Source organism: Corella eumyota, chromosome 1 (assembly GCF_963082875.1).
Source record: "Corella eumyota chromosome 1, kaCorEumy4.1, whole genome shotgun sequence".
NCBI classification, from domain to species: domain Eukaryota; kingdom Metazoa; phylum Chordata; class Ascidiacea; order Phlebobranchia; family Corellidae; genus Corella; species Corella eumyota.
This window is the reverse complement of record NC_137490.1, coordinates 10,589,590-10,605,429: the sequence shown is the minus strand read 5'-3', so window position 1 is coordinate 10,605,429 and position 15,840 is coordinate 10,589,590. Positions and strand designations below refer to the sequence as shown.

The following is a 15,840-nucleotide window of genomic DNA, read 5'->3' as shown; positions in this document are numbered from 1 at the left end:
CCTTTCAAAAAGACTTCGGTTTTCTAAACAAAAGATCCAAAAGAAATTATTAAATTTTTTTTAAAGTTCAGCATTCCTCCATATTAATTCACAAGCTAAACATTGGGGCAAATATCAAATAAAATATTTTTTAAAGCTTTTTATTTTTTACTGGGAGCTTATTTTTAAATATTTACAAATAAATTTAAAAAGTTTTAACCAATGATCAGACAACATTGTTTAACCAACATATTTATTCACATTTTTATCAGAACTATTTGTTAACAGTTAGAGTTACAAAATAAATTGAATGGTGTGTTTTTAAAAGCAATTTTTTAGGAATAAATAATCATTATTTTGTATGTAAGGCAAGTTTTTTCTGAGTATAATAAATATAACAAGTATGTTATAAAATAGAAATTTAAAGTTTGTCATAAAATAGGGAACATTTAAAGCTTTTTAGTTGACTTTTTACTTTCTCCACATTAAAACCACAAGCACTGTTGCCAATACTGAGATAACAGCAACGGCGCTGTAAAAGAAACCATTTTGTGCTTCTTCCTCTGCCTCCTCCAAAGTTTTAAGCAGATCAGTTTCTATAAAAAAAAATTTACAAAATGCATAAGTTAAAATCGCTTCACAGAAGTTAAAAAAAGTTTTATAATTTAGTTGTTGTTGATTAATAGAAATATAAATACTAACGATAGCAAGTAATGCCATTTGAAGATAGCTCATATCCTTTATAACAAGAACAAACTGGTTGGGCTTCAACTAATGAACATTTTTGTTCACAATGACCCTACAAAACATGGTTCAAATAAATTAGTTATTCAATATAGTTGTAATGCTTTCTTTTTTTGTACAACTTTTTGTATTAAAAAAAAAAAGCTTTTCGATTTCTTGTTTTCGTTTATTTTTGCCTAAGTTTAGATATATATATATATAAGCTAATCTGTGTTCAATTATCTTTTAATTAGTTATACAAATATATTATTAAGGAGCTTTTATATATACTGCAACCTTGAATGTTATAAATAACTTAAAATTTTAAAAAAATAAAAGGAGTCTTCTTACTTGACAAGGATCAAATGGAGTAAGTGGTCCCAAAGAAATAAGATGTTGTTCCATCGTATTTTCAACAGACCTCTTCTTTTTGCCCCCACCACAAACCTAAAAAAAAGTTATATACACGTTATGGCATATGAGAGCAGGGGATTGTTAATATTAAATTTTGTTGTTCATTTAAAATTTCTTTGAATTTAATGATTCTCTATAGAAAGGGGCTAAATTTACAGGCCAAAACACAAAGGAACACTTATTACTTGAATTCCTCCTCAAGTTTTTTTTGGCAGTTTTAAATATATATCCATATTAATTAACCTTTCAATTAAAAACAGGCTAGAACAAGCTTTATTAAGCTGCAAGTTATATGTATATACAAATATGTTGATATGAAATAAATTTAAGATCTAAACTCACGGTTTGTCCACAATCAGTATCAGTAAGACATAATCCAACCATGCAATGAACAAAAATCTTCTGGTCAGCATCACTAATATTTGTCCAGACAAAAGATTCAAATCCAGCTTTTACAAATGTGTCGTTAAAGTTAGCTATTACTGTTATAGCATCGCTATCCATGGTGGATTTACATCTAAATGCCAAAGTTAAATGTAAGTATTAAATGTTTTTGTTTATATATTATATACACAAATTGAATAGCTATTTATAATTTAGAAAAAAAAACAATTTGAATCATACCCATCAACAATAATTGGGTATCTGTATGTATCTTCAGGATCAGATGAAAGTGTAGCCCAACAATCAGATGCCTTGAAATAAAATGGGTAAGTTAAGTTATATTATTTAACAGACCAGGTCAAAAAAAATTAAAGTACCTTAATTCTTATTTAGGGGCTATGAATAAGTATACCTGAAGAGTAAATGCATCTTCATTGGGTCCTGGATGATCAACTTTAAAGTAAATGTAGTCAGACACCATGACCGTGTCTCCCTGCACGAGTGGATCCATGCACATGTCATCTCGGAACAACTCCATCGTGATATCAAACTCTCCCTGTGCTTCCTCCCCATCGAAATTGATCTTCCTGAATTCAATAAATTTCCCAGTTAAAATTTGATCAATATCACAAATGATTATTAAATTTGCATTTTTTATGGATTTATGAAATGCCAACAAGCAAGTGAAAAAGAAAAAAAAATTTATATCTAAATAAATTATCATCAATAAAAAGAACTGCAATAAATTTAACCGCCAAAAATTAATTTAAAAAACTACATCAATTTTTTAAATAAAACAGTAAACAACCAACTGTACACAATGAGATTTTTACTTAATCAAAAAGTTTTTTCCAACCTGATAAGTGGCTGCACCGGATCGCTCCATATTTCATAACTTCGATTAAATTGACAAGTTAGATTAGCACAAACATCTAGAAATCTTTGAATGACTGTTGAATCAGAAGGTGTTCCACTGATACGGCCAACGTGGTAAGTATATTCGATAAAATCTCCAACCATCTGTATTATTGCAAAAAAAATGATTTACAAAAAATGATTTTTAGATGATGTAGGCTAATAAAATACTGGCAACAACCCAAATACACAACGTTAAGAGCAAAATTATCACATATTATTTTTTTACAAAATGCTTGGCATTGAACATAAATTTTGAACAGTATACACATATGGTCAAATTAGACGCCCAGAAAACTAAAACTCTTATTTGTGGGTCATGTATGAATATTTTCTGCATTCATTATTATAAAAAAATTAATAGCAACTTGTCAAATAATTAAAAATAGGCCAAAATAGAGTTACCTGACTTAGTTTTAAATATATTTTAACATTAAATGGATTTAAGTCATTGTCATATTCACAATAAAAATATTAAAAAAAAAGAAAATCCTAAAATCTTAATTTACACATAATGTTAGGGTAAGTAAGTAAATAAAACTTAAACCAAAGAGCATGTACAAACTTACAGCTACATCAGGATTACAAGCCTGAAGATCAAACAACAAAAACAAAGCGGTTAAATTTCCGTCGTTTGTAAAAACAACTCGAGGTCGACAGGCGGGTTGAACATCCACTTCATTGATAGGAAATTGACTTGGTCCACCAATGACCATGTCTCTTGCACCAATTCCAGCATTTTCAAGCAAACACAAGTCAATGCTGAATATTAAATCGGTTAATAAAACAATTTTAAAATAGTGAAAAAAACAAGGTTAAACTGGCAGCGTAGTGTAGTGGTAGGAACACTTGCTACACCACACATTAGGTCGTGGGTTTAATCCCTACTGATGCTGTAGCACCCTTGAGTAAGGCGCTATAAACGGTATGAACTCCTGCTGAGCCAGCACTTAATCAGCAGTGTAATTATCGTGCAATTATAATCTATAATATCCCAAACTGCCACAGGCAACTCGAGACTGGGTCGGAGTAACTGATGTTACTCTATGTTTAAGTTGTGCATTCGACTTTCCCACATCGACGATAAAGATATATACAAAAAAAAGGTAGACTGTGACCAAAATATACACAAACATTACAAAGAATTAACAATTTTAAAAAAATAGACAAATTTTTTTATAGTAGATATTATTAAATATTTTAACAATATTATTATATCCTTTTTATTTATATAATTATTTCTATAAAAAAGGTGTATAATATATATTGTATCTCTTAAAATTTTTTAGTTTATTTTTATTTCAAAAGAAAGTTAAAGGGCAATTTTAAGCGAAATATTTTTTAGTTATATTTAAATTTGTTTGACTTACGATAAGCCGATAGTGTTTGGATTACAAGCTGAGGAAATAATGGCAGCACCGCTGTTCAAAATTTCTTCAAACGTCATTGTTGTTGGCGGCAAATCTTCACAGACATTGGTGACATTAACATCACCTAAAACAAAATGGATTTCATACAATTAAACACATAAAATGTAATAGTTTAATATAGGTTTTTTATTTGTTGGTCAGATATTCATTTCGGTGATAGATTGAAACTCATTCTTGTTAGCTTACCAATTGCTGGATTTCCTATGAAAATTGATGTGTTAAACTGTCCACTTTCAATTGCATCAATTACCTCAACAAGCAACTCTGATTGTTCTACATCATCTGCAGTATCATTACTGATTAAATCAAATCTAAAACCAAAAAATAAATAAATAAATGTTATTTTAATGTTATTATATTAATATAAAATGTTATATTAATAAATTAGATTGAAAAAAAGGTTAAATCGGGGACAAATATATTTTTAAAGGCTTAAAATATCTTAGTTATAAATTGATGGTGATTAAAAGGGTTTTAATAAAAGTAAAAAAATCTTTAAAATAAAAATTGCAAATATTGTTATAACTGCTGTAATAGTAATAGAAAATGTTATTACATGGTAACTTAACAAAAAAATTTTAAAGTTAAAGATTGTCCAATAATGGTTAATAAATATAGTGTTCCATGTACATTGAAAGAAAAAATATGGTAAACTTTTTTTGTATTTACAGTTATATTTATTTTTTAATAAAATTTCTTACACAACAATAGTTGACCCTGGCCGAAGTTCCCTAACTCGTAAAATCATACGTCTTGGAAACAAAAGTGTAAAAAAAATTCTTTTTAAATCTCTAATGAAATCTAAGGCAGCTGTTGAACTTAAATTTCTGAACTCTGCTCTATACTCAATAATTGTTCTGACAATAAACGGGAAAAAGCCTGTAACAAAAATATTTCACAATTTAGTTTTAAAATTACAATTAAATTGCATTTTAGTAACCATCAAAAAATGTTTTACATGTTGAAAAAATTAAAAAAGGATTTGGACATGTTAAAAGTATGTTGCATTAATAAAAGGCTAAAGGAAACAACAAAAAATTATAATTATTTAAAAAATTTTGATTAACAATTACAGAATTCAAGTTACACATCAAAAAAATCAAGTGTAAAATATAAAAATATCTCACGTCTACATACACCCTCGTCGAGCACTCTACCAAGTTTGCATTGGCATTCGAAACCACTATCAGTATCTACACATTCAGCATTAGCAGGGCACCCTTCTATACATGTTGCAGGTATACAAACTGTTGGATTCAACATAACGTACATTTCACTGGTTCAAAAAAAGCAAATATTTTTATTTTGTATCAGGTTTGTATTTTTTACAAAAAGGTGAGGCATTTTCTGTACCTGCAGTTACAAGTAAAGCCACCGTCGAAATTATCACAAGTAGATCCAGTTGAACAAATTGGTGGATCTGCTACACACTCATTTATGTCAGAACATTCACTTATGTCTGATGCGTTCCAAGGTCTAAGAAATTGAAAATTGCAGTGCTTTATCAATTGTTATAAATAAATAACTGTTTTACCAAACCATTTTTTAAATTTTGATTTCGAAAAAAGTGTCAATTTGGACAAAATATTCTTAGTAGTACAGGTGAATATTGTTTTAAACTAATACCCTTGGCTTATATTAAACACCCTTAAATATTTTACACTCAAAATAAATTTTATAAGTAATGTTAAAGCAAAAAATATTGCCCACCTTTCGAATCCTCGTAAGCAGGGGCACATAAAGCCACCTGGCGTATCAACACATTTTGTGTTGTCATTGGGGCAGGGACTTGCCATCTCAAGACATTCATTAATGTTCATGCAATTGTCTGATTGATTAAATCCTGGATGACACGTACACCTAAAACAAATTAACCAGTTTAAATACTCTCTGTTTTTTTTCACATAACTTAATTACATAACAAGGATTGATTAAAACAGTTCCCCTATTTTATCACATTAACTTTTTAAAAATTGCTATGTAACAAAACAAATTTTACATGAAACTTCCAGGAGTATCTGAGCAGTTTGAGTTTAATGGACAAGGGTTGTCATCGCATTCATTTATATTGCTACATGAAACGTTGTCCATGTTAAGTTCAAATCCAGGATAACATACACATCTAAAACCATTGGGTAAGTTCTCACACATTGCAGTTGCATCACAATTGTGTGACATATCCATACATTGATCAGGATCAGCACATGTAATACCATCGGCTAAAAACAAAAACCTTAATTACAAATAAAAAGTTTTTTGTTTTTTTTAATTTCAACAAATTAAATACTACTGTAACAAGTGTAACTAAAATTTTAAAGAACATAATTTGGTTAAAACTGATAAAATATAAAAAATTTGGTCTAACATTGAAGTTCAAGAGTGCCTGGACAAGGACCACATGTAAAACCTTCATCTGGTGCAACATCATCTGTACAATTACCAACACAAGGGTTTGGATCACACCTATCCCTATCATCGTCACATGTTACACCATCATATGCTAATGAACAGTTGCAAGCAGCAACCTAATTAAAGTTTATACATAAAACAAGTGTTTTTGATTATTTATTTTAACCAAATTCAACAGTTTAAGCTTTTAAATTCCTAAAACACTTTAAAGGACTGTGCTTAGACATACCCCATAAGTTGGAGTTCCGATTTCAATAACGTCCCATAAACAAGTTCCGGCGTTGTTACATAAACAAAATATAACTGGTATTTCCATGGTAACAGAAACCACTCCATCTGATACAGCTATGCTTAAATCACCGCCAGTATTTGCCATAGCTGCAGCAATAATCTCAGCAGTATAATTACTTGTACGGTGTAATGCTATTCCATCCACTTCAATTAAAAATCAGAAATCAGTTTTTAAAATTTCTTTTAAATTACATTTTAACTATATGAAAAATGTCAAATGTTTTAAAACATGATTTTTCCCTGTGACGTTATTTGGTTTAGTGCTAAATTGACAATAAAAATACTTACTACTAGACACTGCATTTTGTCCAACAAGGTTATCAGTAAATGAACTATCAAGATCATCATCATCAGCATCAGAGACATTAAAAAAGAAATTTACATAATTATGAACATTAAATTCCAGCCTTAAGGTTCCGTTCACCCAAACATCTTGTTCTAATATTGTGATAACAGGAATCGTATTTCCTAAAAGTGTTAAGACTTAATAAGTCTAAACCGACAAAACATATCTACAAAAAGACCCTTGGTTTTTATTCAGTGTAAATTTGTACATACTTGAGCGTTCTTCTTCCAGAACTGTCTCAGCTTCAACTTGTTCAGTTGTTGTAGCCAAAGCTGAGTTATTAGTAACAAGGAAATCAAAGACACAACCAAGAGAATTCTCACATAGAGCTTCTGCATCAGCTCTGTCTTGTGGCGTCGCGTTATCCCAGAGATCAGTTAAAAAAGGAGGCACCGGAGCAGGTGATGGATTGAATGTCATGTAATCTTCACCTACTCCATATTCAAACAATGATTCGGCTTCAGTTACCCTCCCTAAAAAAAAACACATTTAATTACAGAATTTAACTTTTTTATATCTTTATCTTTGATGTGGAAAGGTCGAATGCGCGACCTAAACATAGAGTAACAACAGTTACCCCGCCCCAGTCTCGAGTTGCCTGTGGCAGTTTGGGATATTATAGATTATAATTGCCCGATAATTAAGCTGCTGATTAAGTGCTGGCTTAGCAGGAGTTCGTACCGTTTATAACACCTTACACAAGGGTGCTACAGCGTGAGATCATTGGGAATCAAACCCAGGACCTTGTGTATGACAAAAAAATTTTCTGACCACCACACTACGCTGCCGGCCTTTAAATACTATTACATAATTTTAATTAGTTAAACCAATAGATTTGTTAAAGGTAAATTAAATTGTTTCAAGTTTTTGTTTTCAAAACTCCTTTAAAATGATATAACTAACTTACATGATTCACCAAAAGGAAAAACTAGATCTTGATCAAATGTCCCATTTAAAATGTCCATCCTTCCTGTTATTCTTATTTCATCAAGATTTAAAGCAGTTCCGTTTCGAAATATAAAGTCTCCTGAAATTTTGTGAGTTTGTGGTTAAATTTTACTTTAAAGCTATTTAGTTTTTTTTCTTAAACTAGGACTATTGGTGATATAAACAACTTAAAATTATTTTACAGTTTCTTTAAATACGAAAATTATTTTACATTTAAATACAAATAAGTTCTAAACATTTAGAACAGTGTATTACCTACTAATCCTGTTACAATCTCAGAAAACCCGTCAGGAACTCTTATTGTAAAGCTCATGAGATTGCCACTTTCAGTTATTAGCGAAAAAAATGAAATAGAAACCGTTTCGTTAATTGTTATTTGGTAAGTTGTATTTGAAGTTTTAGTATATTTGATATCTTCAGACACGTAAGTTTCTTCTCCATAATTTTCTAAAAACAAAGTTGAAAAATAGTTTATTGGAAAAAAGTTTTGAAAAAGGTGCTAATACATAGTTCAAATTGACAATATACAAGCAACATTTTTAGTAATTTTACCAGTAAATACAGCTACTTCGCCGTTTATTGTAACATTAACAACAGTGGAAGTTGGTCCAGCTGGTTCAACTTGAATCTAAAGTTAAATATAAAATTGATATGCAAACTTTTTTTTATCATACATAAAAAACACTTAGATTTACTTTATTTACTAAAACTTTACAACCTTAAGTTATTTCGGTCCTTTCTTGTGTAATAAACATTAAAAGTTTTGAATATATACCTAATAAAGTTTAAAAAAACAAAGGCAGACTTTTATAGATAATAAACACAAAAGGCAAAGTAAAATTTAAATTTTTTTTAATGGGGTGCATAGGCTATAAAAATAAAAAAGAGTTTTTTTTTAAAGTTAAATATATATTCCTTTATGTAAAGTGTGTGTGATAAAGCTTCTTGTTTAGTTATATGAAAATACTTTTTGTAAATTAATAAATTCACTATTATAAAAATTAAGCATTTGTATAAAAAAAAAACTTCTCTGTTTAACAAAGAATTTCCAGTATTTGTTTGGTCACAACAAAATTAAATAAATAAGATTTTTAAAAAAGATTTTCTTAGATCTTTTTTAATGAAATGTTAAAACTTTACGTACCGTGCTAGAACTATCCGGAACGAAAAGTGCAAATTTCGTGAAGATAGTTGCCCCACTAGAAAGTCCTTCACTGTTAAGTTGTTCTTCAGCCCTTCCTTGCATTTGAACAAGGCCCATCTCAACTACAATATATTCTCCCAGGCCATTAAAGGTGTACCGGTAATCACTCAGAGTGGTTATGTGTGGATCTCCAAAACCCCAAAAAACTAACAATGCAAAAGTTTTAAATTTAAAACTTTAATATTAAATAAACCTATTTTAATGGCGAAGTTTTAGTTTTTTTTATCAGATATTTGGTAAAAATAAGTTTTAAAAATAATCAAATATTTGTTGATAATAACATGTTTTTTCTTTAATTAAAGTAATATTTAATTTCCAATTTTTACAAAATATTAGAAATATTAAATAATATTTGGAAAAAAATATTTATAAGCAGTCAATTTAAATAAGAAATTTAACATAATATACAGTACTTGGGAAAACTGGTCTATAGAAATTGATGTTTGCATTTGGTCGATAGAGAGAATAAAAGTAACAATAAATTGAATTAACATCAGCACAACAAGACTTAAGCCCACTTATTTCCACTTCTAAAATTAAATTTTAAAATAAAAAAATTAATTTGTTAAATAATAAACCATTAGGCTATACTATGCTTTATTTATAAAATATATATATATTTATATCATAATGTATACTAAAAAGTAAGAAAAAAAGAAACTTAACCCAGCCTCCTATATTTTTCAAAGTTTATATTAGCTACAAAAGTTAGCAATTTATTATTGTACCTCGATAAGTATCAAAAGAAGCCTCTAAACGAGAAATTGGAAAAGCAAAACCAGAAAGAACCTGTCGACGTTCATAATGACTTGTCAAAGGACCCGCAGAAAATTGCCAAGTTAATAAAGAATAGCAACATCGAACACCAGATCGAACAAAAAAGTTTTGATTGCTTTGAAAGCAAACAAATTCTGTAATAAAAGATTATGAGCTGACCAACTGTTAAAATAGCCTATATATACAAATAAATCTTTCTACCTGAATATGTTAATGGATAGTCAGTCAAATCGGCTCCTAATGAGTTTAGTAAGAAGAAGTTAACGGGAATCTGACTAAAGCGAAAATCAAATACTGCAAAAGTCAAATCCCATGGACAACTTTCTTCCCTTATCCAGAAAGTAATTGGAAATTGATTTTCGTCATTGATCCAGTTGAGACAGGTTGCTACTTCTACATCATCAGGACCCGCAGCTGATATAAGGTAAATATACTCACCTAGTCTCCCTAAAAATTGGTTTTATAACAAGTTTATTTTATTTGAAGTTTAAAACCTCTTTAATGTAAAGAACTTAATTAGCCAATTATAGACACAATTTTTTTTTAATACCTGTGGTAGAGTCTTCATCAGGGCGATAAAATCCTTCTTCTATTTGATGTGTCATATCAGGGCTTTTCGGATTCGAATACCCAATAATTGCATTATTAAGCAAAGAGCTTCTTGTGCTAGGATCAAATAAAATTTGACCAGGTTGGTACAAGAAAAAAAGATAAGTATTCACTCCATCAGAAAGAATTGCACATTGAAAAGAATTTGGCTGCAAAATAAAATGATTTTCATTAAAATTAAAGGCATTCAAGTAACTTTCTGTTAATTTAATTAGAGGTTAGCAAAAGTACACAACTGTAAAATCATTTTTAAAATAAAATTGATTATAAAAAGCATTACGACAAAAATTTGCAATTATAAATTTTACAATTAGCATGTCAATATTACGACATAGAAGATTAACTTATTTGTTTGAATTTTCCGTGCATCAATAAAAGGAATAAAATAATTACAATCAATATTACATTATTGCGACAGAAAAAATTGACAAAATCTATTTATTAATTTAAAATTGCCTATTTAATCATTTAAGATAATAATGTTTGCACAAAGATTATATAGTATATTATGACTGGTCACTGAACCCAATTTAAATATAAAAAAATGTATGCAGTATATTTCTTACTTCTAAACTAAAATCGGTTATTGGAGACATAGAAATTGCATCCCATTCCACTTGAAGGACTACCTTAGGCTTAAAATCGACCATAAACTCCTCATTGATTCTTTCAATCAAATTATCGATGTCACAGAATGTCACTCCCTCAATATCTTCAGTAAGCTATACAAAATTACTTAAAATTTAAAAATAAACTATTATAATAAACTCAAACTTATACAAAATGGTAAAGATCAACTGGTATTACATTACTTTAAACCTTAATTCATTATAAGTTTAAAAATGCAATTTACAAGTTACAGATTTTTAATAAAACTATAGCAAGGTTTAAAAAAACAACGTTAATTATCACAACGTAATCAAAAGTAAGAACATTTTTATTACATTTGTCTGTGACGAAATTATACAACGTGGGCGGGGCTACAATTGCGTGTAATTAACCTAACAATATTAAATTTATTTTTTCGGAATTACTTTTCTTTTGGACATACAATGTGTTTACAAAATTGGAAAACACGTTTTTAATACACGGCAAAAAATAACTTGTTCGCTGTTTCTGTAACAGATACCGTAACAACTTAATTTTTCCTTAACTATTTTTTTAGGCTTAATTATTTGTCTGGACCCTCTGATAAGGGGATCACTGTTAAGGCAATAGAATAATGTAAGGTTTTGTTTTACGAATTGCCTTCTAAATAACCTGCTGAACAGTTGTGACCTTTTTTGTGTTGTGCATTATTGCCTTAATAATAAATATTATACGCCGAACTCTGTGCGAGTTTCTAGTAACAAGTTTACGATAAAGGTAAACGGAAAAGCGGCAGAGGCAAAATACGTTTCATTTCTTAAAAATAAATATGCTTTTTAGTTTAATTTGCTTTTAATTCGTTTATTTGAACACCTATTACTTATTAGTCTTTTATCCGCCTTAACGTAAACTTGATTGAATCCAAATTAGGCGACTTTTTAGTAAATTACTTACTCTCCAAAATACGTTTCCATTAGCTTCGTAGTTATCCCAAAATGGTGCAATGTACGGTAGTCCACTACTTTCCTGGGAATCATAAGGATCAGTAAGTGTACCAGAATCGGAAAATATTAAAACACCATTTTCGGTTATCCACAAAGAGTCGTAATACACTCCGTCGAAATTAATTGGTAATCTATTAAAATTTGGAAAACGTAAATTTGTCAAAATTTTAATGTCACATTAAAATTAAATTTGAATCCAATTTTATATTAAATTTAATAAAAATAAAACTTACAAAAAGTGAACTCTTTGTCTTCCAGTTGGGGGAAGAACTTCTGGGTCACAAATCTCAAAAGTTATAATCGGGAAGCAAGAGAACCCATCACCGCTAATATAAAAAAATTGTAAATATATAAGCATAAAACACTAATTTGAAATATTTTTCTATTTTTTAGGCAACATGAAGTTTCATTTGTTGTAAAATAAAGTAAATATTAAAGTGTTGTACAATAAAAGAAAATAGGCATGTAGAAATATATTTTAAAATAAATTCAATGAAAATCATTTAAAATAATTTACAACAATTTGCTTTAAAATTGATGTTATTAAAAAAAACATTTACAAAAACTATCACAAAATACTCTGGTGCATAACAGGAAATATGAACAATACAGCAAACTAATCTTAATAGGATATCTATTATTCTAAATAAATCAGTTATTTCCTGTATTCTGTTTTCATAGAAGAATGGTTTTAAGGAAACCTGATTGTTACGTGTTTACAAAGCACTAAGATAAAGAATTTCGAACCGCTGACAGTTTTTTTTTTAATTTAGAAAATTACCTATATCCATCACCACAAGTACATTCGAAACTTCCATCAGTGTCACTACAAAATGCATTGGTGTCACATGGGATCTCATCACATTCATTAGTGTTTGTTTCACACGTAGTACCTATAACACAAGTTTGATAAAAAAATTTTGCTAACATTCATTTTTTGGGTCATGAAAATTAAGCCAACTTTAAGCCTCGCGTAGTATATTTTACAATCATCATTATGTGAACCGTGTTTTTTACCAAAAAATCTTGTTTTTTTTACCAAAAAATTTTGTTTGTCATAAATATTTAGTTTAATTTGATAAAATTTAAAGTTGGTTGTTACTCGTTACTTGCCTTCAAACCCAGGAACACATTCACAGGTGAAAGTACCAGGTTCCTCCGTGCAAACACCTTCATTTTCACATGATGGAGGCATTACAATACACTCAGGTACATCATCCTCGCATAGCGTTCCTTGCCAACCGGTTGTGCATGCACATAAAAAGCCAGTTAGTTGGTTGTTACAAGTTCCACCGTTTGCACAAGTTACACCATCACAGAAATCAGAAGCTAAAATAGTATAACACTTTAATAACGGAATAGCAAAATAACCATTAAAAGTTAAATAATCACGAAGTAAGTATACATAATGTTGAAGTGACTTTTTACGTGTTACCTGCACATGCATCAATTCCATTTCCAAATGTTCCCATTGGACATGTGCATGCAAATGACCCAGGTGAGTTCGTGCAAGATGCTTCAGGTACACAAGGCTCTTCGCCGCATTCGTTGACATCAATACACTCATAAGTTTCCGTTGCGATGAAACCTTCCGGGCATTCGCATACCGGGGAGGAGTCTTCTTCAACGCAAGTTCCCATTGTATCACAACAATTAGTTGTGCATATCAAGTACTCTTTAGTAAAAAAGTACCAATTTTTTACATTAAATAAAAGTATTTTATAAATTGATATCGCTTTAACATCGCTTAAGCACTGCAACAAAAATAAATAGCATAGAGCAATCTAATATGAAAATAACTCACCAGTACAATCAGAATCTAATATCGCATTAATAAAATCAAGCATTATTTCTACAAGGTTTTGAGTGTGGGTATCGATACCGCCAACTTCGGTATCAAAATTGCAATTTGAGGTTATGAGCGACTGGATAGCTGCTTGATATTCAACCAAAATTCTAAAATAATTTTAACCAATATAATAGTTGTAAAAATTTTTAAATACGCAATTTCTTTTATGCCAAGCTTTTTGCTTACGTGCATTGTGTTCCTGGATTAATTAGCATTTCTTGCATTGTGTTCAAGGAATGTCCCAAGACCTTGTTTAGCAAATCTCCTGACGAGCAATTAAAAACTTGATTCAAGCCATAATCTGCGAGAACCAAACCATCAGTTGTTAACGACTCATCGACAAGTGTACCAATCAATGCTTGCAGCTCTTCAATTACTTCACGTTTGTCGATAACGTTCTATAAAAAGTATACAAGAATCAAATAGTTTTCGGCCATAGATTTTCTACGATTTCACTTCTTTTTATTTATGAATTTTAATTTAAAATATTTATGAATTTTGTTTTAGTATGTTAAACTTACAGTAAGGATAGGTGGGCATTGTTGTCCATTCTCAATTTCCTCCGTGATGCAGTCCACAAGAGAGTAAGCATTGTCACTAAACATAAAAAATGCTGAGTTGTTTTAAAATAAAAACCTAATAATTTAAAGCACCACACTGCTAGACTTTTAACACAGTGTATTGTTAATTTTGTTGTTTTGTCTGCCATCAAGAACAGGTATTTTGGCTTTCTTAATTCAAATATAACTAATCGACTAAAAGAATAAATATTATTTTGAAAATCGAATCGGCATTAATGAGTGGTTAACTATAAAGTAGTCGGTTAAGTTTTTTTGGGTGACTAAATGCATCATTTTATTAACCACAAAGAGCAAACTATGTTTTATGTTCCATGTTAAATTTAAAATATTGTTAGGTTTAATTTAAACGGTTTATATGCGTTTTATCGTAATACTATGTAAAACTGCTGCCATTACTCTTTTTGTTGTTGGTTTAGTTTTTTAAAACCAGTACTTACGACAATGCGTTCACAGCAGCTCCCAAATTTGTCTCGTCATCAAGAAAACTTACATCAGCGCAATTGGATAATAAACCATCGGCGATTACATTTTCAGTACATGCAGCTAAACATTTAATTATTTTAGCTAAAACTATTAAACAATAAAACTCGTTATATCAGCAAGTTAATTTGAACAAAAAAAAAACATTACAACGATTCAACTTTAAAAATTGTGTTTTTTTAGCCCTAATAAAAGTATAAAACAAAGTAAAAAAGCAAAATTTTACATTACGGCATGCAGTTGTTTATAAAAATCATATTATTTCTTATAGATATATTATCATGCAACTTTACCGTTGATTTGTCCATGCCCAGAACCAAGATCAATGGGCTCTACCCCAGTGCCTAAAATACATCTTACAAATAAAAGCAGCACCAAAATACATGTTCGACCCAACATATTTTATTTTACTTGTTTTGGGTATTCGTTACGCCAAAACCTTAATTCAAATGCTTTATGATTCGTCGTACTACTCTAAAGTAGTTAGATAACACATCTGCCACGGAACATAAGATTGGTTTGTAAGAGGTAATCGGAAGTAGGTACAATAGCGTGATTCACAATGTATAATAGAATACGTTTCCTGCGTATATTTACTGTGCACATCTTTATAATGCTTCGTTAATGTTTTATTGTAAAATATATATCGTTATGAGTGTTTAGTAATAATTTTTTATAAGCAAAAATTAATATCAAAAATTTTCTTGCTTAACCAATATTACAAACAAATAAAGTTAATTTTTTTCATCGATCAAAAGTAAACAATAAATGTAACTGATTGTTATGTATTACTTTAGCATTCCCAAACTAAAACACTTCTAATAAGATTTCAAGCGGTAAGAGTGTATATATGCTTTACCTGTGGTTCATAAACTATGCGACGGACGGCCATGGGGTCCAGTAAGTTTT

At 29.7% G+C, this 15,840-nt stretch overlaps 1 protein-coding gene across 1 annotated transcript; it reads right to left on the bottom strand.

Moving 5' to 3' along the window:
- Positions 1–300: 300 nt before the first annotated feature.
- On the bottom strand, positions 301–15,330 carry LOC145759826 (uncharacterized). The gene is made up of 38 exons (XM_082573713.1): positions 15,225–15,330; positions 14,889–14,994; positions 14,392–14,467; positions 14,057–14,268; positions 13,826–13,977; positions 13,457–13,696; positions 13,135–13,350; positions 12,803–12,914; positions 12,255–12,347; positions 11,972–12,152; positions 10,996–11,151; positions 10,371–10,578; positions 10,022–10,267; positions 9,772–9,954; positions 9,457–9,573; positions 8,984–9,189; positions 8,392–8,467; positions 8,095–8,286; positions 7,799–7,918; positions 7,104–7,364; positions 6,834–7,013; positions 6,484–6,689; positions 6,211–6,370; positions 5,845–6,064; positions 5,556–5,705; positions 5,199–5,321; positions 4,973–5,121; positions 4,547–4,724; positions 4,032–4,156; positions 3,786–3,909; positions 2,985–3,177; positions 2,357–2,520; positions 1,913–2,087; positions 1,741–1,811; positions 1,459–1,633; positions 1,054–1,149; positions 682–778; positions 301–575 (listed from the first exon to the last, which is right to left on the bottom strand). Exons 1-38 carry the CDS (start codon positions 15,328–15,330, stop codon positions 451–453), a joined length of 5,970 nt encoding a protein of 1,989 aa, XP_082429839.1. The 3' UTR covers positions 301–450.
- Positions 15,331–15,840: the final 510 nt, after the last annotated feature.